This window comes from Ochotona curzoniae, unplaced genomic scaffold (assembly GCF_017591425.1).
Source record: "Ochotona curzoniae isolate NIBS_2020 unplaced genomic scaffold, NIBS_Ocur_1.0 scaffold_3171, whole genome shotgun sequence".
In the NCBI taxonomy this organism is placed as follows: domain Eukaryota; kingdom Metazoa; phylum Chordata; class Mammalia; order Lagomorpha; family Ochotonidae; genus Ochotona; species Ochotona curzoniae.
In genome coordinates, this window is record NW_024467104.1 from 4,436,158 (window position 1) to 4,461,471 (window position 25,314).

The 25,314-nt window shown below is 54.7% G+C and overlaps 1 protein-coding gene across 4 annotated transcripts; it reads right to left on the bottom strand.

Annotated features, from left to right (window-relative positions):
- Positions 1–949: 949 nt before the first annotated feature.
- Positions 950–25,314, bottom strand: VPS37C (VPS37C subunit of ESCRT-I). Of its 4 annotated transcripts, XM_041004250.1 has the most exons (6): positions 25,110–25,314; positions 16,579–16,776; positions 7,145–7,243; positions 3,387–3,558; positions 2,888–2,970; positions 950–2,039 (listed from the first exon to the last, which is right to left on the bottom strand). In XM_041004250.1, the coding sequence occupies exons 3-6, from the start codon at positions 7,235–7,237 to the stop codon at positions 1,311–1,313; spliced, it is 1,077 nt and encodes a 358-aa protein (XP_040860184.1). In that variant the 5' UTR covers positions 7,238–7,243; positions 16,579–16,776; positions 25,110–25,314; the 3' UTR covers positions 950–1,310. The 4 variants fall into 4 exon arrangements, with proteins under 4 accessions (XP_040860184.1, XP_040860185.1, XP_040860186.1 ...); XM_041004251.1 differs by lacking the exon at positions 16,579–16,776; XM_041004252.1 differs by lacking the exon at positions 25,110–25,314 and having other exon boundaries at positions 16,579–16,850.

Below are 25,314 nucleotides of genomic sequence, written 5' to 3' on the forward strand. Positions count from 1 at the left end.
GCAGGCTGGGGCAGGCACCAGGAGGCGGTTGCCTCCTTGGCCCCTTGCACTCCCAGACCCGGCAGAGGTGGGCATGTCAAGGCACATACCAATAGCAGCTCCAGGGTCTGCCCTGAGACCTGGATCACAGCCAGGACAAGCACGTTAATGCTTCCCCCACCGTGCCCCCTTTGGTCTAGTGTCGTCACTGGGATTACACAACACGCACACAGCCCCAGCGTGCCGGGGCTGCACGGGACATGGGGTCCCCACCCCTGCCCTCTATGTCCTCAGGATGACAGAGGAGCAGAGGCTGACCTCGGGAGAGTGGGGGTGTTTCTGAAAGCACCGTCGGGAGGTTACTGTGAGGGCAGCTCCTGATGTCTGTCTGAGAGGGCTGGAGGGAGGATTCCACGGAGAGGGCTGGAGGGAGGAGGGGGCTGTTGGGGAGGACTGCTTTTGAGTAAGATTCAAGGCACTAAAGGAGTGGACGGATGGGTGGACCACAGAAAAAGTGAGCCAGAAGTAGAGGCTTCGGCGAAGAGAGGGGCAGCTGGGATGGCACCAGGCCCTCCAGGCCAAGATGAGCCCACCATGCATGGCCACAGCCTCCTGGCCGACAGCAGCTCCCTCCTCTCCAGCCAGAGGGAAGCAGGACAAGCAAGGGCTGGGGTCAGCCTGCACGCCCCCAGCCCCTCCCTGCAGCTCTCCTGCACGCCAAGTGCATCTGCCACCAGTCCACCGGGGTTAAATATGGCTTCGTAGGACTGAAGAAGTGCTGTTCTCCCATCTTCTCCCTCCAACTCCACTCCTGCCAAGGAGTTGCGAGTTAGGGCAGATCACCCTAGAACGGATTAGACAGACACCACGAGCGGTATCTATGGGTCGGGGCTGAAACACCCGAGGATGGGGAGGGAGTGGGGTGGGAGACCGGCGGCCACCTCATCACTGAGACACCTCTGTCCTGGGCTCAGTGTCCACAATGCATGCATACGTCCAGCCCCACAGACACCCACAGGGGTCCTGGGTGCACAGCCTGGCTAGCACCAGAAAAGCTGGAGCCAATCACACAAAGAATGGGCTCCCAGACGGGCCTGCAGCCAGAAAGCTGGCAGGGGCTGGGACTTCTGCCACTGCCAGTTGGTCACACTGCTCACTGCTGTCTGGGGGCTGCACACCCCTAGCCAGGCCCCTCCAAGGTCTCTGAGTGCCCATGCAAGTCCACAGCGAGCACGGACTCCATTTGCATTTGAACCTGGAGTCTCAGTGATGGGTCGGCCAAAGGTTATGGTACTGGTGCAAGTAGGGACAGCCAAGGGCCAGGGCTGTGTTTAATACCCAGGCCAGGCGGGCCCTGGAGGTGGTGGAAAGCCATAGGGAGGGGCGGGCCCCGGGGGATACGGGGGTCGTGGGGGCACCGAGGGCTGGGGCTGGCCTGGGAAGCCCGGAAGCTGGGGCTGCGTTGGGTAAGGTGGTTTTCCTCCTCCTGGGCGGTAGGGTGACTGTTGAGGGTAACCAGGGCTGGGGGTCGGGCCTGCTGCCAGGGGATAGCCAGGTCCTGAGGTGCCAACTGGTGCCACGGGATAGCCCGGCCGGGGCGGAATACTCCTCTGTGGGGACCAGGAGTAGCCTGCTGCTGCAGCCCTGGGTGCTGGCTGTGCTGATGGATAAGAGGGGCCCAGAGGAGGCCCATAGGAGAAGGAGGGCTGGGACACCACAGGGAAAGGGGCTGGTTGTAGGGCACCTTGGGCAGTAGGGCCCACGGGCAGGCCGGGAGAAGGGCTGTAGGGCAAAGGGTAGGGAGGCACGACTGGGACGGAGGGCAGTGGCTGCTCCTCAGCCACAGGGGGTGTGGCCTGGGGGGCCGGGCGAGGCGGGGGTGGCGGACGTGGTGGAGGGGCACTGCCGCTGGACTCCTGGGAAGCTCGGGGCTTCCTCACCACATCCTGCAGCTTCTCCACGCGCACCCGACGCAGGTGCGACAGCATCCTCATGGAGGCAAAGTTCTCCAGGAAGGTCTCCAGGGGCACCTCGCCTTCCAGGAACTTCTCAGCCATGGCCTGGAAGACACACAATCTGGTGACACTGGGGCCTGCTGGGGTGGAGGCCGTCTGCCTTTCCAGGGTCAGAGCCTTGCTGCGGCCTCGTGCCTCAGGCCCACCCAACAGCTCCCACCCCTCCGTGCATCTCCACGTGTCTGCATGTCCTCTACACGGCTAGCTTCTCGAGGTGGGTTACTACCGTCCCCCACCTCCCCCCAGCTGGGCCGCTGCACGGATGTACTGAACAGCTGATCAGATGCCAGCTCCCTGGTGACTGGTGCACACCAGCCCCTGTACTCAAGGAATGGAGAGCGGAGAGGGTGTGGCCAAGGGACAGCAGAAATCAGGCGTGGAGGAGGGGCAGGGATCCTGGCACCAGGGATGTGAGAGCTCTCTGCATGGCCCGGACACCCATTTCTGCTTCAGCCAGGGAGATCCCACATTCCTGCTGCAGCAGACCCCTGGCTCTTCAGCTGCAGCTGCCCACATTTGATCACAGTCTAAAAATACTAAATGGAAACTTCCAGAAATAAGCAGTTCATAAGTTTGAAATTACTTTCATTATAATAACTTTTTTTAGAACAATATGCTTGTGCAGTTTTGTTATTGGGTATGGCTGTTATCTCTTCCTGTGTCTAAGGGATGAGTTAGTCTTCATGAAAGGAGTGCATGAATGGGAACAAACAGTGCATACAGTCAGCACGCTCTGCAGGCTCGGGCATCCCCTGGCATCTCAGTGGGTACATGGGTAAGGGGGCTCCTGTATCTGTCTCGCCAGGCCTGCCCGAAGGCCCTGCCATCTCTAACGCGCTGTGTCCCCGGCCAGCACCCACCCGTGGACGAGGGGACAGGCTTCCCCGTCTCACCTCGGACTCCTCCTCTATCTTCATGCCCTCGATCTGCAGCAGGTCTAACAGGGTGCTTGGCTGCAGCGCTGAGGAAAATTTCTCTAGAAGGAAAGGCACAAAGGTTAACGGTTCAGAAGTGTGATCTGACTCAGGGTTGAAGTTCAAGATTTCAGGAAAGCTATCACCCTGGGTCTACTGCAGAGCCCCTTTAACCATGCCCTTTTATGTCCCCCTCCTCGGAGGAAAGGAGCCTGACCAAGCCAAGTCCAGAAACGGGCCCAGCAGCTCCCGCTCGAGCCTGGTGAAGGATGCAGGCCTCACAGCCCAGCACACTGGTGCAGTCAGGACCCTCCGCTGAGGGGAAGCCGCCCCCCTACCCTGACGTGAGTGGTCAGATGAGACAGCGCCTCCTGCCCTCACTGCCCACAGGCCCTGGAATGCAGGGAGCCCAGCTCAGCTCTGCCGGGTGCAGAGGTGGCTCCAGCCACGTGCCAGCAGCAGCAAGGGCCTTCCTTACCCAGTTTGGCCTTCTGCTCCTGGCACCGCTCCACGAGCTTCCGGAGCTCCTGGTATTTGTCTGAGAGGTTAGAGCGGCTGATCTCCAGGGGACCTTGGAACTCCAGATTCCGCTCGGCCAGGCTCCGGTTGGTGGCCAGGGCCATCTCCCGCTCCAGCTGCAGGTCCTGGACCTGAAAGAGCAGCACGGCCAACCATGAGAACCAGCACCATGTGTCACACCCACAGGCTGGAGCATTGCTCACTTTGGGGAATATGGGACGATGCCCAGCCCTGGAGCACAGACAGATGGAGCCAGACTCTTACCCTGTGCAGAGCACTATGCCCCAAATGCCCCACTTCACCCGTAACCAGGAGGGTAGACCCCAGTCGCATGCTGGGCTGCAAGGGTAACAGCCTGCCCAAGGCCACGTGCTGGACGCGGCCCAGGTCTGCAGTGCAGTGTGCAGCGCTGGGAGGGGGAGCCGGAGAGCCAGGCCTAGCGTTCATGAGGAAGTTGTGGCCTTCTGAGAGGGAAGGCACTAAAAGTCCCAACCACTAGTCCCAAGCCTCGGAGGTCAAGAGATGTTGAGGTGGGCTGAGGCGGCCCAGGTCAGATCACAGACTGGACAGGCAGTGAGGCTGGTTCTGAACACTGGTTTGGGAGCAACTCACACCTGCCTCTAGGCCACACATGTGTTCACAGAGAAGCTGCCCAGGCACCGGCAGAAGCCACTGCCTCCGTCCAGGCAGCACCTTGCCCCTCAGCCAGGCCCTCATGGCTGTTGGCCCAGGGGACCACGTGACCTGGAGCCCTGGCCATCTTTTAGAAGTTCTCTCTGCAACGAGGGCTGGAGAGCTGGGCCCAGCACCCTGAGAGCGTGGGCCAAGGTACCAACAGCATCACTGGCACTGAGAGGACCCAGCCCCTGCCACAGGGTACAAAGCGCAGCTTGGTACTGGCCTCCGGGAGGAGCCAGGGCATGTGCACTCTCTCTGCCATCAGGGTCAGCACAGGTGGAGTGACTGACCCTCTGCAGACACAGCAAGCCCACGGCTGTCCTGGGCAGACCTGCCCTCCCGCTGATCCAGGCCACGGGACCTCAGGACCTGCTCTTGGCTCTGTGGCCTGGAGAGAGGCCCTGCATAGACACAGCTGCAGGGCTCCGGGTCTGCAGGGTCCACCTGTCTGTCCGGCCCCTCAGCAGGCTGCCCCCACAACTGGGCTATCTATCTGTCTTACAGCTGCAAACAGTCTCTGGCTGCTGGACAAGCAGGCAGTTAGGGACGCAGCCCCTGGAGGGTGCAGACTTGCTGGTAGCAGCTATGGGAGCTCTGTTCCACCTGTGTGGTTGACACAGGAAGTGACACAGGGTAGGAACATTCTCTGTCTTTCCTCTAGATCTTAACCAGTTAAGTCCACACAGTATCATTTTCCTGCCACCTTGTCTTACCCGTTTTCTACCCCCTCTCCATCATCTCCTCAAATCTTTCTCCCTCTGGTGTTCACCACGAGGCCTCCCACAGTTAATACACAAAAGGGCAGGAGGACAGTTCTGGCAACTGCCTACCAACCCACCCCCAGAAGAGCAGCTCACCCACTGCCCCAGCCCTGCCCCCCAGGGGCACACTCTTGTGCCCACAGCAAATCCCAGACCAAATGAGATCCGGGCTCTTCTCCCAGGCCCTTGCATCTGTCAGAAGCCTGCTGAGCCTGAGCAGTTGCCCAGCTTTGCCTCCACCTGATCCACACTAGAGGTTCTTCCCTTGGAGAACTCACACTGACTGCCTACCACAAACGCCAGGGGCCTTTGGCCCAAGAGGCTGTTTCTGCTCACCCTCTGTGTGATTCTATGCTTCACCAAAGATTCTAGCAGTCTGTTTGACTTGGAAGTCAGCAAACGGTAACCATGTCAGCCTGGCTTCTGCCAAGTTTGGCACTCCCAGACCTAACACAATGCTCGGGAAGACTCAATGAACACTCAGCGCTGATACGGATGGAGCGTCCCTAGTCAGAAAATCCCCAACCCCACACGCTCCGAAGTCAACACCTTTGGAACACAGATGTCACGTTCATGCAGTTTTGAATTTGGGGGCTTCAGAGGTGCCTGGGACACCTGCATCCCTTGCTGGATACCTAATTTGAGTCCCAGCTACTCAACTTCTGATTCAACTCCCTTCCCTCTGGGAGGTTTAAGTGCCCACATGGTCTCTGCTTCCCATGCGACAGTTCCAACTTCTTGGTTCAGCACGCACGGCTCAGCCCCACTGCTGCGGATATTTAGGGAGTGAAGCCTAAATATTTAGGGAGAAGGAAGATCTCCCCCTGCCTATCTCTCTGCTTCTGCTTTTCAAATAAAATGAAAATAGACACATTTAAAAAACATGGTCTGGGGATGCCTCATGGGTAAAATCTATACGAAACTCAAAACCTCTGGAATGTGAAGCCCTTCTGGTCCCAAGCATTTCCGATGAGGGACACTCGAGCTGCACAGAAGATGAAGGAATAAAGACCTGTGCTGTGTCCATTGTCTGGGCCAGGCAACACAAGGCCCCAGCAAAGCTCATAGCCACAGTTGGCTTTGTAGCTTCACCAAGACAAATGTGGCTTCCAGCCAGGACAGCGACACAGACTCAGGGTAGCAAGACACGCTCCAAGGAGCCCAGGATCTTCTTGTACTCTGCCCACCGGGAGATCTTTGCAATCCAGCACGCAGTACCTTCCACTTGGGTGGAAGGGCAGCTGGCAGGCATACTGCACAGTAAGGAGAGCAGCAGGGGACACACTGCACATTCCCCACAGCACAGGAGGTGCTCTGGGGGAGGGGAAGCAGGAGAAGCTGGAAGTGGTGGCTTCATTTTTTATTGATTAATTCATAACAGATTGTGAATTTGGCCAAGAGGCATGCTGTGCCTGCTCAATGCCATGGTTATGCTGATCTCAAGAGGCTGGCATCATTAGTGCTGCCATCTGTCCTCACGTGGGGAGCAGGAGGCAGGTACTCCAGGGCAGTGGGCTCAAGGGTGACTGTGGGGATCCCCAGGTGAGGGGCCATAGGAGATGGGGACAGGAGAGCAGGGAAAAGCCTTTCTGGAGGGTGAAGCTCTGTGCAGGCAGAGGAATTGGCTGACTCTGATGAGGACTCTGGTGAGCAGCTGGGAGGACCAGGAGCCACTATGGACATGAGTCAAGGTCAGGAGGAGATGGAGAGCCCAAGAATGGTTTCTGAAAGTCTCAGAATCACCTGGATGTGTGGTGCTGTGAGGAACTGCTGCCACATCCAAGGGGTGACACCTCGGGGGCTCCTTGGGCTGGGTCCAAACCAAAGCCAAGGTGACAGAAAAGGGAAATAAATTTGACTAAAAAGGCCCAATACCTCAGCATTTTTGAAAAGAGCCTCTTATGAGTCCTGGGTGGTGGCCAAGAGTGTGGATCAGTGAGCAGGCCACCACCTGCGACACTGATGTCTCCCAGGAGTGCTCTTTTGGCTGCTCCACTTTTGGTTCATTTCCTGCTAACATTCCTGGGAAGCCAGCTGAAGGTGACCCAAATGCTTGGGCCCCTGCCAATCACGGGGTAGACCCAGGTGGAACTAGAGGCTTCTGGCTTCAGTCGGGTCCCATTCTAGCCACTGTAGCCATTTGGGGAGTAAAGCAGCAGACAGAAGATTTGTCTTTCTCTCTCTCTCTCCTCCCAACTCTGCCTTCCCAATAAATAAATATATTCTTAAGGTAACATCAGACGCTTATGTGGTGGCCTACTATGACGGCCAGCCATACCTCAGGGGACTCCAAGGCCAGCCGGCTGATCACCTCCGGGTCATTCTGCATCTCCTCCAGCTCCTGCAGGGTCTTGTCTTTCAGGGTCTCCATCCTTCCCTGGGAACACAGTGACACCAAAAGTGAGGAAGTGGCGAGAGTGGTGGAGCAGTAGACTAGCAAGGTGGAGATCCGCTACTATGCCTCTGCTTCCCAGGGGTTCAAGCAGCAGGGTCCCAGAAAGCACATCCCAGGGGACCAGGGAGCTGGGATGTGGGAAAGCACTTGGCAGCTGGAAGGCAAAACCATAATTCTGCCCTCCTCTCCATCACGTCCCCAGTGCTGGATGGAGCTCTGCAAGGAACAGGCAGGATGGGACAGCCAGGCAGCGGATGATGCAGGCAATAACGTCAGCTCACCCTCTGCCAGGCATCTATTTCTGTCTGGACCAGGAATACACCAGTCCCGCACACAGGGCCCTGCTGGCTCCAACATTGCAGGCTCAACTGTTACTGCTATATTTAGCATAACAGCAGCCTCAGGGGTGCCTCAAGTGTCCCCAGCAAGGTAGCCCTCTCTGTGTCATGAAAAATGAACTGCCACACACATGTTCTCACTGAAGCAGAAAAACAATCATGTAATTGCCTCTTGGGCGAACTGAGAGGAAAATTGACTAACCCAAATAGGCCGTCTGCTCCAACAGGGAGCTGGGGGCAGTGGAGTTCTCCCTGGCCCCTGCCGAGGGCCTTCGATTGCACATGTGACGGGCGGGTCACTGCAGGCCCGGGAGGGAAGCCCTGGGACACAGGAGACAAAGCACAAAAATAACTGGCTGAGAGGAGGATCCATGCATCCAGTGTTCCGCTTTTCTAGAAGGGTATATGCTATTTGGGCTTCATTTTGGTCTTTCTCATTACAAAGGCTACATTAGCTTTCCCAAGATCCCAGCACTGCACATCCCACAGGTCTCACACCAGCCTCCCACACCAGCTCTCAGCTGGCGGGGGCTGTGCTGGTGACTCAGCCAAGAAAGCACCTGGAATGCAGAGCCACGTGCCGAGTGGACAGAAGCGACCTGGTTTCCGTAACTATAATGGGAAGGGAACACCTCCAAAGCTTGTCAGAGACCACATATCCCTCCTCTGCCAGCGAACTCCCAGCTCGCTCCCTGCAGCTATTAATGGCATCTCCTTTCACGCTCCAAGTGTCCTGGCTTTCACAGCACACTCAGGGACACCTGATGGAGGGAGAAGGGTCCCTGTGGGAGCATTGCCACTGCCTGTTCCCTCCTGGGTCTGAACACAGCAGGGATGGTCAGTTCTGCACTGCACTGAGGCCTAGCAAAAGCTGAGCAGGAATGCAGGTGCTGCATCCCACCAGCGGTGCCCTGCTGCAGGAGGTTGGACAGGGCCAGAAGCCAGTCCCTCCCGGGGACAGCTATGCAGCTGCTCTAGGTGAGAGGCAGAGGGCAGCTCCATGCCAGTGATGTCACCAGAGAGGCCAGGGGGTTTCGGAGCACCTGCCAGGTGAGCTTAACTGCACAGTCTCCCCTGGTAACGCCAGGGGGCAGCAGTTTTCCCGCGTGCAGACAGAATGGATCAGAAAGGTTCAGGAGGCTATAGCCGGCCCAATCCCAAACCTGCACGCTGTCCTGGCCCTGCTGCTCCCCAAACCCTGCTCAAAGGCTGGGGCAGTGACAGCAGGCTGCAGAGACCTACGACGGGGTGGGATCCCGGGGAAGCACACTGCAGTCCTGCCACCAAACAAGGGCCTACCCCACCAGGGGCGACAGAAGGAAGGCACGAAACCCATCCACATCCAGGCTCCAGGGAGAGCCACTTGTCGGCTGCGGGGCCCTGCACCTGCAGAACTGCCTGCAGCCTCAGGCTCTTCACTCACCTGGAAAGTGAGTCTGGTGAGGGCCCCTCCCTCACAGGGTGGGGGCTAGGACCACTGAGAGAACACAGGTGGAAGGTCAGCTTGGTGCAAGGCCAAGATCAAACTGGTGAACGAGCATGACGCAGTGGCCAAATTAGTAATGTAGTGTTAGAAACTGAAAGTGAGAGATTTTAAAAATACAACAATATGCAAACACACATCCCGTTGGCTGTCAAAATGACACCATCATGGGTTGTGTAAGCCTTCAAAACGCCACTGCACTCAAGTGGGGAAGAGATCTCATTTTAGAATCTTTTTTTTTTTTTTAAAGATTTATTTTTATTATTTTTTCATTGGAAAGGCGGATATACAGAGAGGAGAGACAGAGAGGAAGGTCTTCCGTCCGATGATTCACTCCCCAAGTGAGCGCAACGGGCCGATACTATGCCGATCCGAAGCCAGGAGCCTCTTCCGGGTCTCCCACACGGGTGCAGGTTCCCAAAGCTTTGGGCCGTCCTCGACTGCTTTCCCAGGCCACAGGCAGGGAGCTGGAAGGGAAGCGGGGCTGCCGGGATTAGAACCGGCGCCCATATGGGATCCCGGGCGTGCAAGGCGAGGACCTTTAACCACTTGCGCCACCGCGCCGGGCCCTCATTTTAGAATCTTGACGAGAACTGCTCATGGTTGGCTTGTAAGGGCCTTGGGGGCACCTGTGGGGCCCTGGGGCATGTTTGGAGCACTGACCTAGTTCTTAGAGATCCCACTCTGCAATCAGAGGGCTGTGGATTTGAATCTGAGTTCTACTGCTTCAGGCCGCAGAGTTTTCAACAGGATAAGTGGGTCTGGCACATGGTAGGCACTGCGGGAGGATCTGGGGACCCTCATAGCCACGGCCCATAGCTGGCAACACCGATGGGACTGGGCATTGTGGGGCATGGGGGATCCCATACTGGAGCATTTATTTGGGTCCCGGCTACTCTGTTTCTCATCCACTTTCCAGATAATGAACCCGAGAAGGCAGCAGATGATGGCCCAAGTACTTGGGACCCTGCCACCCATGTGGGAGACCTGGGTGGAGTTCCTGGCTCCTGGTTTTGGTCTGGCCCAATCCTGCCTATTGCAGGCATTTGGTGGTGAAACAGTAATAGAAGATTCTCTCTCTTTCTCTCTCTGCCTTCCCATCTTTGTCACTCTACCTCTCAAATAAATCTTACAAAAAGAATCACCCACACAGGCTTAGAGGTGAGGTCACTCGCCCCAGACCAAGCGGCCTTGCCTCCCGGGCCTAGGTCTCTGAGCCTGCCTCAGTGTCCCAGTAGCTCCTACATACAGCCGAGTCCCAAGTCCTCTTCCAGACGTCAAGGTTTAGCTTGCAGTGATGGCTTCCCTGTAGCAAAGCCAGCCAGGCCCAACTGCTTGGGCATCTATTGTCTTACTTTTCCTTCCTCCCAACCCTCTGAGGGGAACTGGGGTGGCCCTAGCCCCATGTGACAGAGTGAGAGGAATGGGTCTGTCCACCAGTCCATGGTGGAGGCAGGGGGAGGACGGACGCAGGCCCTGCTGCTTCCGCTCGGCGCCCGGGGACGACGAGGCAGGCGGCACGGTGGGTGACATTGCTTGGGGCAGGGCCTCACACACCTGGAGGCAAGCTATGGATTGGCGGTGCCATCACAAGGAATGTCAGCATGCGAGGCAGCAGCAATGTGGCCACCACGTGATCAGAACTAATGTGCACACCTCGTGGCTACAACACACAGGGGCCCAAACTGGCCAGCTCCACAGGGTGACTCACGCAAGGACAATGGCTGCCTCGAGACTGGCGTCCAAGAGGCCAGGAGACCCCACACTGGGTAGGAATAGGGGCAGGGAAGGGCAGGAGGGCTCCAGCCTGTGCCGGAGGCTCTCGTGGCCCCCGCTGCCAGAAACTGTGCTCAACACTCTACTACCAAAGCTGCCAAATGGCTACATGTCAAATGTCTTCTTTTTTTTGACTTTCCTCACCTGTAAAATGGGTAAATAAACCTCACAGTGCTATTTCTTCCGACATCAAAGCCCTGTGTTAATCTTTCCAGTAATTCACATAACCACACTGGTCGGTGGAGTAAGCAGAGTGTGTGACTGCCACAAATTAAAAGATGAAATGAGGTCCAGAAACAGGCAGAAGTGTCTGCCCCATGTCCTCACCGGACCCTGGGGGTCAGCTGCCCAGAGGCGCAGTCCAGCCCTGCTCTGGCGCTTGCACCCTACCACCGCCCATCCCTCAGCACTGCCCATCAAGGGCTGTGAGCAGGATGGTGAGTTTAGTTAATTTGTGCCACGGTCAGAGATCACAAGCCATTCTCCAAGCCTTGCCCTCACACGTGTCAGGCTGGGCAGACAAGTTCCATCCTGCTCCACTTAGCACAGCACCACCCAGCCCTGGAAGTTAGGGGAGCCTTTCCCGCACAGATCCCTGAGGCCCAAGTCAAGCACGGCCCAATGTAGCAAGCACTGCTCTGGCTCTGTCTTCTGGAAAAGGCATCTGGCCCAAGCAGCACAACCAGCTAAGAGGTGGCCCCAAGGCGTGGGCACCCCCGTTGGTAGCATTCAGACTCCCAGTTGCCCCGAGTGGCAGAAAAGCCCAACGGGAGCTTCTTGGAGTGGCCCTGAGCACCAAGGGTTACAAGCAGAGAACTCCATCCAGCTCTCACTTGTGTGGCAGGGCTCAGGTACCACGGCCATGATCCACTGCTTCCTCAGGTCTGTTAGCAGGGAGCCAGATCGGAAGTGTCACAGTGTCCCGGATAGGATGCCAGTGTTGCAAGTGGCAGCTTTAGCTGCTGGGCTACAAAGCTGGCCCCAGTTAGTCTGGTTTAAAAAGAAAAAACCAACACACAACAAGCCACTGAGGATGCGTGTGGTGGGGCTGTCCAGAATGGTGCCAGTGGAGCAGGGCACGGGAATGAGGACAGCTCTGTAGGCTCTGTGGGCCTCGCCTGTTCAGGCACAGGCACCCACGTACACAGAGGGGCAGCTGGCTGCATGCTGTTCACAGGAACAGCAGTTCAACTCTCTACAGGAACAGCATCAGCTCAGGGATGACCAGCCTGGGAGCACAGCGGAAAGCCACCCAGGACTGAGTGTCCCCTGCGCCTCCCTGACAGCCATTGGGAAGGGCAAGTTGGCCTCTGGCCTTTCTTGCTCCCCTCAACTCCCTTCTTAAAGAGTTTTGTCTCCTGGGCAGTTTACACTTTCACCAGAGGTCATACCCTGGCCACCTGCAAGGGCCAGGCCCCAGGAGGGAGTGTGGCCCTCAAGGAAAGTAGCATGGGTGCTGGCTGGGCTCCAGGTTCCTCCTGTGGGAGGAGCAGGCCCAGCTTGTCAGACCTGCCAGGTCTCTGGCGAAGCTGGGAACTCAGGTCAACATGCACTTTCCTGTTTATCAATTTCAGGAACTAATTCAAGGTTGTAAAGGCATTGGCTGGGTCATCAGAACGCTGCCAGGGCTGCACTTTGCAACCACACCCTCTATGAGTGGCGTGGGCAAGGATGACAGGTCATTAGAAAGGGGAGGCAAGAGGGAACAGGTAGCAGACACAGTCTACTGGTGTCCAGGCAACTACCTTTTGCTTCACAGCTGATGATGGCGGAAATCGCACTTCCAGGCCAGCCTGGCTCTTGCAGGCCACCCGCGTGGAGGGGATCAGGAGTCTCTGGCCACCAGCTCCTGTGGCTCTTATCTCTGGTTTCAACTTCACTCCACAACTTCCTGCTTTGACTCAATGCTCCCACAAGCCTCCATCAGGGAAGCAAGAACTACTGGGAGATAGTAGGGCCCCAAGGCAGATCACAGGCCAACGTGGCCCTGTTTCTGGACACTCCCTGGCATAGGTGACACAGCCTTGGAGTGGAGAGGTGTGCAGGGGCTCAGGGCAGCCTTCCAGATCTTTCTTAGGGAAAAAAGAAGTGAACCTTTGGACAATTCTTGCTCAGTAAGTATGTCATAGCTGTTTATCTCAAAAACAAGTAAGAAGGAACTTCCAGAAGTGTGTGAAAACATGGAAGTAAATGCCTGAATTTATCTGGGAGGAAAATACACTTATAATGCATGACAAACATGTATCAGAAAGAAAAACCAGTGAGCTTCTTTTTTATTTTATTTTATTTTTTTGGTACTAAAATGAACTTGTACTCTTAGTTCCATTTTCCACAGACTTGGGGAAGCCTCCCAGCTTCAACTGACAGAAATTCAAGTAGAAAAAGAAAGCCAAAGGCAGCATTTTCTAGGCAGCGAGCTAGCAGCAAGGGGAACTGGCTCGGGGTGACCTGTGAGAGCCCCAGCTCACTCTGTCAGCCCGGGCAATGCCAGCTCTCCCTGCACAGGTGACGCAGAAGAAAGGCACACGCTGTGGGGTGCATGGTTCAGATCCTTTGGGACAGTGACTTAGCTGGGAAATGGGGCGCCACGGTGACAATTCTACCTGGAAAGGGCGGAGTTCCTCAGGTAGCAAATAGCCCTGAGAGGGCTTAGCAAATGGCAGCGTGCTGAACAAATGCTAGCCACTCTGCCCCTCTGGGGGGTTATAGGAGGATTAGGGGCGCTTCCTGAAACCTGCGGTGTGATAATGACTGAACTGAACCATGGCCAGGGCCTGGGTAGGGCGGGCTCCAGCCTCTGATGGCTCCTCCCCTCACACTCACCAGCCAGGACTTATTGGTTAGCAACTTTCAAGTCTGAAATCACACTGTAGAGTGTTTCTGATAAAGCCCCTCAGATTTCTGTACATTTCCCACATTTAACTAAGGTGCTGGAAGCAGCTGTAACCATGGTAACCTGCAAAATTCAATCTACACATGTCACACAGGGAAATGACCCCATCCCACCCCTCAACCTGCTGTTGCCCTAGAGACCTTCCTAACCCTGCTGCTACAGGATGGCTGGCTACTTTGGTCTAGTTGTCTTTCCCCAGATGCTTCCAGCTATGAGATCAAATCAGTGCACTGGGCACCTGCTCCCCTGACCCAAAGCACCGCTCAATAATCGCTTTCCCCTAGGCTGGCAAGCCAGAGGCTAGGCCAGGAGGGAACTCTAGTTTCTGGTCTTCCCAACGAATGGCTAGGACGGGCTGCAGATCCCTCCCAGCCAGCTAGTGCTAAACAGGGTAGCCAGCAGCAAGGGAAGGAGTCCGTGCCTTCAGAGCCAAACGCTTAGCTACAAATCCCAGCTTGACCTTTCACTGGCTGTGGGATCCTGAGCGAAACATTCAGCTTTTCTTTTTGCTCTCATCTGTAAGATTAGGCTACTACTACCAATGCCACACGATTGTAAGGATCTAGAATGAGAAGGAGAAGACCGTCTGCGTGATTAAGAACGCCCACAAAACCACAGGTGTGCCACCAGCAGGCTCTACCCTCACCCGCACGCTCATAAAATCCCACCTGTCAGTGTTGCCAGGCCGCCAGCGAAGTGTGTTTCAGAGGATTATGAAGGAGCTGGTCCCAGGGAGGAGCAAAAGGTTTTCTGAAACAGGCTCCAAACCAGTGAGAACAAAGGCCTACAAATGGCAGCACAGGTGCACAGCTTTTGGGCACACACCCTCTCACAATCCTGCTCCAGGAAGGGATGTGCCACCTTCACAGAATATTTGCATAGCTGGTGCTCCTCAAGGGCACTGGAAACCATTCCTTGCATCCCCGTCCCTACCTACCACACAGGCAGGTCCTCCAACGGAGAAGCCCCAGCAGCAATGGGCCTGTTCACTGTCACAGCCATCAGGGGCTAGCAGGAGTGGCAGACACGGCTGCTCAGCCAGCTGGCTGGTGCACCAGCAGCACAGGGCCAGCCTGAGCCCCCAGGGGTCCCTGGTACCTCATCTTCCTCTGACGACCCAGCCAATTCACTCAGGGGTGTCCTCTCCAACCTGAGAAGCTCCCCGACCCCGCATTCAAACATCCACATCCCCATTCCTCCTTGTTCGCTTTCTCGGTGCACACCTAGCTGCCTCTCCAGCCTCAGTGGCCTCAGAGGCCTCTCTCCAGCCCTGCAGGACACCTGGGGGCTGCAGGTCCCCTCACCGCTGACATCCAGTCTCCATGCCACGTCTGGCCAGCACTCCCTACTCTCTTCAGTGTGTCTCTGCCCTCCCAAAGTGGCTTTCCTATATAGCCTGTGGCACCTTGGCATGAATATTTCCTTCTTATCATTTTTTAAAGATTTGTTTATTTATCTGAGAAGCAGAATTAGAGAGACAGAGAAATTGAAGCCAGGGCTGGTCAGCCAGGAGCCTGGACTCCATCCTGCTCTCTCCCATGGCTACAGGGGTCTAAGCTCCTCTACTTTCCCAGGAGCAGGGAAGCCGGATCAGAAGTGGCATAGCTGGGACTCCACCTGGCAGTCATATGAGATGCTGACTTCGCAGGCAGTGGCTTAATGCACTGTGCCACAACACCTGCTCCAAGATGAGTATTTGTTAAATCAGAGCCTCCAGCCTCTTCTGTCTTTCCAGAGGCTTGCCAACTCCCTCCTCCCATGCACCTCCTAACCACCAGGGCAGGACGGCCCCTGTTCCTTCATGCCTGCTGTGCCCTGCCAACTCCTGTCATCTTTCAAACTTGTTTTAAAGGAAGAGAGGTTTTCTTTTTTCCAAACAAAACATAGCCCATTTCCCACAGCCCAGGACAGACCGCAGAGGACATATTTTTGGTGAGGGGGTCAGTGGGGAACCACACTCCCCCAGCTTCCCAGAACATTCAAAAACCACTCCCGTAACCCTTCGGCCTGCTGCTGATCCAACCCTTGCTGCCACACCACCCCTCTTGCTCCCTGTCAGCTGTGACATCTAACTGGGGGAAACAGGGTATGGCCTCTGCAGCAGCGAGGAGGGCATCAAACTGGGCTCCACCCCAGTGCTGGGACCCATCTTAAGTGGCAGCGAGGACAGTGGCTGCAGCTGACATGAGGAGCGCCTGCCAGGACAGAGCGCCATTCTAGGCACCTTGTCCGTAAAAGCTCACGCAGTCATGCAGTCTTCCCTGGGTGTCATATGTCCTCGGCTTTCCTCATTTGCAGAAGAGCCCACAGGGCTGAACAGAAGTTCCCTGCCCATCTAGTCCCGCAGGGATGACACACTACAGCCTGAATTTCACAAGGTAGCCCAGCCCAGGGTCCGTGTTCCCTGCCACCAGACAAGGCCTCCAGCTGATGAAGGCCTTGCCTTGTCCATGAGACGCAGTACCCAGCTCTGGGCACAATGTCACTGTCCCAGCGAGCCTCTGCATGGGAACTAGTCTGCCTCACCAGCCCAGGCTCCTGAGCCTGGCACACAGGCCTCCAAGGGAACAGCAGCCACTGCACGGCTGGACCTCAGCTCTGTGGCCACTCCTGGCAATGAGGGCCTGCCCGTGCGCTCACCATGGCTGGGGGACGTGGAAGGGGGTCTCACCCCTTCACACTTCAGTTTCTCCCCCGAGACAGTGCTCGATGGGTGTGACCTCTGTACCCAGGGTAGAGCTCATGCCCACAGCACCCTCACCTCCTGGCCTGCAAGCGCCTCCCACGTGGACTCTAAGAGAAGGCGCTGAGTGACAGAATCACCTACCAGCCGAGCACGATCACAGTGACAAGCTTCCTCTTGGAGCAGCCTGAGTGCCCAGAATGCAGCCTGTGCTGCTGGCTTCCTGCCACACAGTCCGGCTGCGCAGCCAAGCCTCTTCTCTGTCCCGTGGCTCTGACTTGACAAGACAGACGGCCTCAATGACTTCACATCCAGCTTCCGTTCGCCTCTCGGTTCTCCCAACTGTTCGGATGAAGAGGATTTTAGTCTGCAGCTGTCAGCCTCCCTGTCCCCACACTTCTGATCTGCGCCGAGCAAGCTGAGCAAGCAGATTCCATCATCTTTTCAGAAGGCTCAAGGTGAAGGGAAAGGCCAAGGCACACTGGGGATAAACATCCAGGAGTCTGCACAGGCCCATAAGGTGCGTCTGTCCAAGGTCCCAGGACATGGCTCTTCTTGCTGATGTCTGGCCAGGCTTGGGTAAGGTGGATAGCTGCAAATCTTCCCCTGCCAATGACAAGCCTGACCTTGGGAACTTCTGGATCCACCGCAATGATAAAGCAGCAGATGGGTGTGCCCCTGGAAGCACACAAACTGCACCAGAAGCTCCTCGTGTCTCCCCCTGACTCACACAGGAGCCCATAAAGGCCGTAATCAAACAGCCAAAAGGTGGCAAGGCTGTGCCCGCAACTGCAGACTCACTTCTGTCCTTGTACCAAAGGTCTGCCCTAAGCTTTTGCAGCAGCTGCCCGCTGGCCCTAATGCCCTCCTCCACACACAGCCTGGTGCCTCAGAAGAACCGTCAGTCAGACCTCTCACAGCCTTACCTGAAAACCAGCCATGGCTTCCCAGAGCTGTGATGCTTATGTCCCAAGCACTGTGCTGCCTGGCCCGGGCCCTGTGTCAGCGCTCGCCAGCTGGCTCTCCCCGCACCTCCCAGGGCTGTTCACCTCTCCGTGCTTTCTGCCTCGCTACTTCTTCAGCACAAGTCATACCTCCAGCCACTGTACAGATCACGAGGACCAGGATCCTTGTCCCGGGGTGCTCAGTGCACAGCGACCCGCCACTGCTCTTGCCTGGGGTACTCTCCCACACCCAGAAAGCACCTGCTCATCCCTCAACTGCCAGTGCCTCTGTGATGCCCTGCCTGCTTTGTACCCGCAGAAGGCATCCTGCCTTCCCATGGTTAGCCACGGACCCCGCATCACACTTACCATACTGGAACCAGCACATGCTTCTAACCCCTGTCTAGCTCATTGCTGCCCCATGCCCTGGCACCCAGACCAGTGCTGAGCACGCACGAGACACCCAGTGAGTGCTTACGTTCAGCTAACATCAAAGAACCTGGAAGATTTAGTCTCTCACCTCAAATAACTAAAAAGCCCAATAAACTAGACAACACAACAGTTTTCTAACGCTGTGCATGAGGCAGATCAGAGAGTGACTTTAAAAAAAAAGAGATTTGCTTATTTTACTTGAAAGTCACACTTCACAGAAGAGAGGAGAGGGCAACATACAGCTGGCCCTCCTGGAGCCAGGAGGTCATTCCATGCGGGTGCAGGGTCCCAAGGCTCTCCGTTGCTTTCTCAAGCCATAGTAGGGAGCTGGATCAGAAGTGGAACAGCCAGGACATAAACCAGCACCCATATGGGATGCTGGTGCTGCAGCCAGAGCATTAACGTGCTGCGCCATGGCACTGGCCCCAGAAGAGCGTCTCTGAGAGTTGCAAACAAGGGGAGCACTGAAGCTGGACCAGTCTGCTGGCTAGAGAGGCCTGGCCACCCAGGGAGGGGAGAGGAGTGCAGGAGTCCAGAGGGGCCAAGGCATCCAGAGCTGACAGAGGACAGAGGCAGTCATGGCACCGATGCTCAGCTGCTGCCTGGGACCCCCAAAACCTCTATCAGAGGGCACAGGTTAGGGTTCTGCCTCTACTTCCAAACCAGCTTCCTGTTAACGCATTCTGCAGGTGAAGTGGTGAGAGCTCAGGTACATGGGTCCCTGCCACCCTCAAACATACCCAGACGCTGTTACGTAATTCAAGGAGCGAACCAGTGGATGGAAGGTACCTCCCTCTCTTCAAATTAGTTAATTAAACAAATAATTAAAGAAAAAAAAAAGAAAAAGCATCCTAGAAACCCACCAAGGGTCCCCTCCAATTTTCAGGTGATACTGACCAATAAGGACCAGCAGCAGAGGGAATGACTCTTAGACCTCCAGCTCATCAGGAATATTTGGTGTTCCCATCAGCCACAGCGGGAAGAGGTTACCGCCTGTGGAGCTGGGAAGAACAGCCCTGGCTCTAGGCTGTTCGGACCCCAGCAAATAGCTTACGAGCAGTCTTTATAACATCAAATCATTGCCAAATAACTCAATAGTGTCCAAATGCAATGCTGAGAATATTTATAGAAATACAAAACTACCCAATGTTCAACAAGGTAAAAATCACAACTGAAATCTAATAGCAAATTACCAAGAAATACGAAGAAACCATATATTGTGAAGCGTAAATGGGGAAAACAATTAAGAGAAGCAAAACCAGAAACTTTATAGATAATAGGACATGAGGGCAGTTACTACAATAACATTTCACACGTCCAGGAAGCCAAAAGAAAAACTGAACACCACCGTGTTCAAAGAGATGAATACGAAAAGACCCAAATCAAACCTAGAGGTGATGGGGCCAATGCTGTGGCGCAACAAGCTAGCCACAGCAGGTGACACATCAGCATCCCACAGGAGCGCCAGCTATTCCCCTGACAACCCCCTTCTGCTAACACAAGCGAAAGATGACGGCCTAAGTGCTGGGCCCGTGTCAGTCATGTGGAAGATGACCCAGCTGGAGGGCTCCCGGTACTGGCCAGACCCAGTCCTGGCTACTGTGGTCATTTGGGAAATGAACCCACAGAGAGAAGGATTCTCAGGCTCTCCCTGTCACTCTGCCTTTCAAGTAAATATATCTTAAAGCAAACACACACAAAGAAAAAAACTGTCCAGGTACAAATGACAATATCTGAGACAAAAAGTGTACCAGGTGAGAGTACTACCAGATCAGATGTTGCCGAAAAGATTAGTGAAATTTAAAGACAGCAGTAGGAGAAATCAAAACAAACTGCTAAAAGGAAAGTAAAACCAGGGGTTAAATGAATCAGAACTGTGGAATAACTTCAAGCACTCCTGCACACGTGAGTCCCTGAGGGAGTGCAGATAGAACAGGAAATGGAAAAAAAATTGTTGAAGCATAATTGACTCAAACATTTCTAAATTTGATAAAGACTGTAAAGCCACAGACAAAAAAAAAAAGAGGAAAGAAAAAGTAAAAAACTAATTCCAATTACAAGAAACATGAAGAAAACAACACCAAAAGACATCATAATTAACTTATTTAAACCCAGTAAAAAATTTAAAAAGATGGGAATCTAGAATGGGCAAGGCACCTTAGGAACACAGGAATGACACCAACAAAACAAAACAAAAAACCAGACGATTATGCACAGGGAACAAAACAAGCAGAAGACACTGGGACATTTATAAAGTAATGAAAGAAAGAACAGTCAAAATTTCACACCAGAAAAAATACCTTCCAGCCACAAAGACATCCAAAAGTTCAAAGAACTCATCAGTAATAGGAAGTATTAACAGGAAGTGCTCGACTCAGGAGGAGCAGGAAGGAAGGTAAGGACTTGGGTCTCTCTCCAGGAATGAATCAGGAGCCCCCAAAATGATACACAAGTGAGCGACTGTGAGCTTTCTTTTCCTTTAAGTCCCTCAAAAGATAACCACTTAAGGCAAAAACAGCAACATACTGTGGAGCTTAAAACATACAAGGACGTACCCAGGGTGACAACAGCGCAAGGACCGGGAGGGAGGAGATCACGGCTGCCTCTCACATCTTCACTCAGATACTGTTAAATAACTCCTTCCACAGAGATGCTAAGACTGGACAAAAACCAAAAGGAACACCTGCCTGTGTGCTGCCTACCAGAAACCCATTTTGAATAAAATAAAGACAAATCATTTAAGAGTAAAAAGACTTTTTAAAAAAGATACACCATAATTTGTAAGCTCTATTTAAAAAATTGTGGTAAGGAATATAACATAACATTTCCCATCTTAATCAGTTTTTCAAAGGGTTTGTTTTTTTATTTATCTGAAAGGCAAAGTGAGAGATACAAACCAAGATGTTCTACTGATTTATCTGCCAACATGCCTCCAACGGCCAGACATGCACGCCAGGCCAAAGCCAGGGACCCAGGGCTCTATCTGGATTAGCTCCACGGGCGGGGGGTGGGGGGAAGCAGGGACCTAAGTATTTGAACCATCATTGTTGTTCCCTTACTGCAGGGAGCTGAGTGGGAAGCAGAACAGGCAGGACTTGAAATGGTGCTCCAAAGATCTTCCATCCACTGGTTCACTCCTCAAATGGCCACAACAGACAGAACTGAGCCGACCCAAACCCCTGAGCCAGGAACTTCTTCAGGTCTCCCACATGGGCGCAGGGTCCCAGGCTTTGGGTCATTCTCCACTGCCTTCTCAGGCCATACACAGGTTAGCTGGATGGGAAGTGCAGCAGCCGGGACATGAACCGATGCCCATATGGGATGTTGGCACTTGGACGTAGAGGATGATCCAGTGCAGTCAAAGTGCTGGCCCCGTTTTCTTTTCTTTTCTTTTTTTTAAAGGCAGTGAATGAGAAAGAAGAGAGAGAGGAAGAGAGAGGGAGGAAGAAAGAGGGAGAGAAGGAGAGGGAGAGAAGGTGTAAGGGAGAGAGGGAGAGAGATTGACTCTTCTATTTGCTGGCTTATTCCCCAGATAACCACAACAGTGAGGGCTGGACCATGCTGAAGTCAGGACTCCCATTCTAGTCTCCTGTACGGATGGCAGGAGTACAGTTGGTTGGGCCATCCTCTGCTTCTTTCCGATGCGTAAAACAGGAAGCTGGATCAAAAGTGAAGCAGCTGGGACCTGAACTGGCTGGACTCTCAAATGGGATATGTGGCTTAACCTGCTAAGCCACAATGCCAGATCTTGCATTCACTCCTTCTGACGACACAGGAGTGGAACTGCTAGGTCATGAAGGAATTTTGTGTCTGATTTTCTGAGGAACTGTACTGTTTTCCAAGGTGGTTGCATCATTTTACATTCCCACAAAAAATATTTGCCACTTCCTGGGCTTATAATAACAAGGCACCCTACTGGATGCGAAGTGGTGGCACAGTATATTTTTGTTTTTAAGATTTATTTATTTGCAAAGCAATTAGAGAGAAAAGAGACAGAAAAAGATCTGCCATCAACTGGTTCACTCCCCAAATGGTGGCAATGGCCAGGCCTGGGCCAGACAACCCAGCAGGCAAGAGCTTCTTTCAGGCTTCCCATTGGGTGCAGGGTCCCAAGCAGTTGGGCCATCTTCTGCTGCTTTTCCCAGGCCATTAGCAGGGAGCCGGATCCCAACTAGTGCAGCTAAGACACAAACTGGCACCTACAGGCAACGGCTTAATCTGCTGTACCACGGGGCCAACCCCACACATTATAGTTTGTTTTTCTCATGATCATTAGTGGTGGTCAGCATGCTTTCGGCTCATCTGTGATTCTTTTATGTGGAGCAACATCTACTCAAGTCTTTTCCTCATTTTTAACTTGGGTTATTTGCTTCTTTGCTGTTGAATAAGTTCTTTATATACTCTCCATATCGATCCATTAACATTAAACATTAGAAAACCTGGATTGTTTATATCAATATCAAGCAACATCTCTCCTTACCCCTCATCTTCCCTCTCCCATTTCCTCTCCTCCCCTCTCCCCTCCCTTCCCCTTTCCTTTCCCTTCCCTTCCTCTTCCCTCTTCTTCCCTCCCCATCCCTTCTTCTCTCTCTCCAGCCCACTCCCCTCTCCTCTCCCCCCCCACTCCCCTCTCCTCTCCTCTCCTCTCCTCTCCTCTCCTCTCCTCTCCTCTCCTCTCCTCTCCTCTCCTCTCCTCTCCCCTGCTTTCCTCCCCGTACCCTTCCATTCCCCTCTCCTCTCCTCTTCCCTATCACCTCTCCTCTCCTTCCTTCCCCTCTCCTCCCCTCCTATTCTCTTCTCCTCTCCAACCCATCTTAGGCTCCAGCGGCCCCACTTGGCAGACTCAACCAGAGACAAACTCATTCAGTTTGGCTCGTCTTTCACATAAACCAAAGAAAGCAAATGAAGAAGAGAGAAATGAAGTCAAGGAGGCACCTGCTAACAGCACAACCTAAGAGACTGTTGCCATTACAGGGACTTCTTTGTCACAGGGCAACCATCCAGAACAAACCAGAACCTTCTGCAAACCCCCAGATCCTGCAAGGAAACCTGTGATAGAATTTCCACATGATGAATTAAAGCAAAGTCTTCAATGTCCTGATTATGTCAGTCTGGAAAAACCCTACTACTACCGGCCAACAGAAATGATGCAAAAGGCTAGCTGTCCACGTGTCCTCTTCCCACTGCGTTTCAAGGCAAGAAGAAAACAAGAATCCTTAGTAAGAAGCCTTCTTCCAAGTTTCCAAGGGCCCAGCAAATCAACCAAATTCTGAGGGCAGTGCTTCCTAAACTTCCTTAGAGCAGGAATCACTTCGAGCACTTGCTCAAAGGAGACCCCTGCATGCCACCAGAATGTCTGGCTCTGCTCAGTCCTGCCTGTGCCTCCAATCCAGCTTCCTGCTAACGCACACCCAGGAAGGCAGCAGATGGCGGCCTGAGCACGTGGCTCCCTGCTATCCACAAGGGAGACCCTGAGGGAATTCCTGGCTCCCGGGGTGGCCTGGCACAGCACCAATTCTTGTGGTCATCTGGGAAGTGAAGAGATAGAAGACATCTCTCTCTCTCTTCTTCTATGTAGCTCTGTCTTTCAAATAAAAATAAACACACATACACACACACACACACACACACACACGCGCGCGCGCGCACATGTCCAGGGTTGCAGTGCTGTAGGTTAAGCAGCTACTGAATCCCCATATACACAGCAGCTCAAGTCCTGGCTGTTCCACTTCTGATCCAACTTGCAGTCAGGAAAGCAGCGGAAGATGGCTCAACTGTTTGGGCCCCCGCTATCCACCTGGGAAACTAGGATGAAGCTCTTGGCCTCAGCATAGCCCAGTCCTGGCTGCCGTGGTCACCTGGGGAGTAAACCAGCAGATGGACGCTCTCTGTTATGTCTTTGCTCTGAAACTCTAACTTCTAAAGATTATGAATAAATCCTCTCAAATAAAATTACATTTACCTTGAAATAAGACTGATGGGTTAGAAATTGCAACCCAGGACCATACTGGCTGTGTGACCCTAGCCAAGCTACCTAACCTTGCTGTAATCCACTTGTGTACAAGGGGGTCACCTCCTTCTTGGAAATGCTAACAGAATTCAATACGTCCACAACAGTGCCTGCCATTTATTGGGACAGCAGCACCTGGCAAGAAATCACAACTACCTTACCTGCTACCTGCAGAGCAGCCACTAGAGGCTGCCCAAGGAAGGTGTCTGCAAGAACATTTTCTGCTTAGCGAGATTACAGGGCCATCGTCCAAGGCAACCCAGGAAAGAGGCTGTTCTGGGCAGTGTGGTCACCACTCCTTCAGCCTCCAGGACTCCTCCCCAACAGCCTTCAGGGTCCCCCGGATCCCCAGCCTGCGCCGGCTGCACAGCTCGGAATCACAGCCAAAGTTTGCTCCTTCCCAAGCGCCCTGACCACCACCTCCTCCAGCCCTGGGGCCCGGGTCACAGGACTGAGAGTCCGGTGGCCACATCGTGGGTATGAGAGGCCTGAAACTGGTGAGGGGGGTGGCAGGGGCCTGAAGGTGGACACAGAACCGGGCCACAGCTGAGGAGCAGGGAAAGGGTCGGTGACATTGTCCAGGAGAATGATGGCTAAGTGATAGGTGCACTCAAAGTCAACTCCACAGGCTCCAACAAGGCACCCCCACCTCCAGCGCCTTCCCTCACCCGTTGGGAAAGCACCTGGCCCCCGCTGTGAGGAGGAAACGAGAAGGGAAAGCAGGCAAACATAATGGGGTGCAGCCGGCACTTCCCCCTCGAATCCAGACGCCCCAGGCCTGAGGACTGGCAGGTGACACTGCCTGTGTCCGGCTCCAGAAAACAGACAAGGGCAGAGTCAAGGCTCAAAGCCCCATCCTCTCCAGCCCCAACAGAGATCCGCATGCCAAGGGGTCACCCCACTCTGCCCCCGGGCCTCTGGTGGGTCAGACCCCTTGGGCCTCAGTAACTGCATCCGTGCAATGGGCAGACGGACTATGATGCCCCCAGACCTGGAACTGCCAAGACGCTCTCCTGAGGGACCATAAGCTGCAGATGGAAGGGGGTGTGAGGAGACCCTCGGGAAGGGCCGCAGCGGGGCCTCCAGCTCCCTCTCCCCTGTCGGGTCGCCAGGGGCAGGGGTGCCAGTCCCGGCATGAGTCACGCGCCCCTCGCGCCCAATCACCGGCCTCCGGCAGGATGAGGCGGGCGAGCGGGGGCGAGCTGGCAGCCACAGACGGCACCACCCGCAGCCCTCGGTCTCGGCCCCGCCCGGCCGGCCGCGCAGGACCCTCCCCAGGCCCCGCTCACCTGCCGGGGCCGCCGCCGCCACCGCGGGTGAAGCCACAGCCGCGCCCACACTTCCGGGATCCACGAGGCCCGGCTCGCCCGCCGGATGTGACACCCCCGCCAACGTCCGGCCGCCGGAGCCGGCCCAGGCTGCTAGCCCCGCGGCCTCTGAGGGACCAGGACACGGGATGCCCCAAACACACACACAGTGTCGAGGCCACCCTGC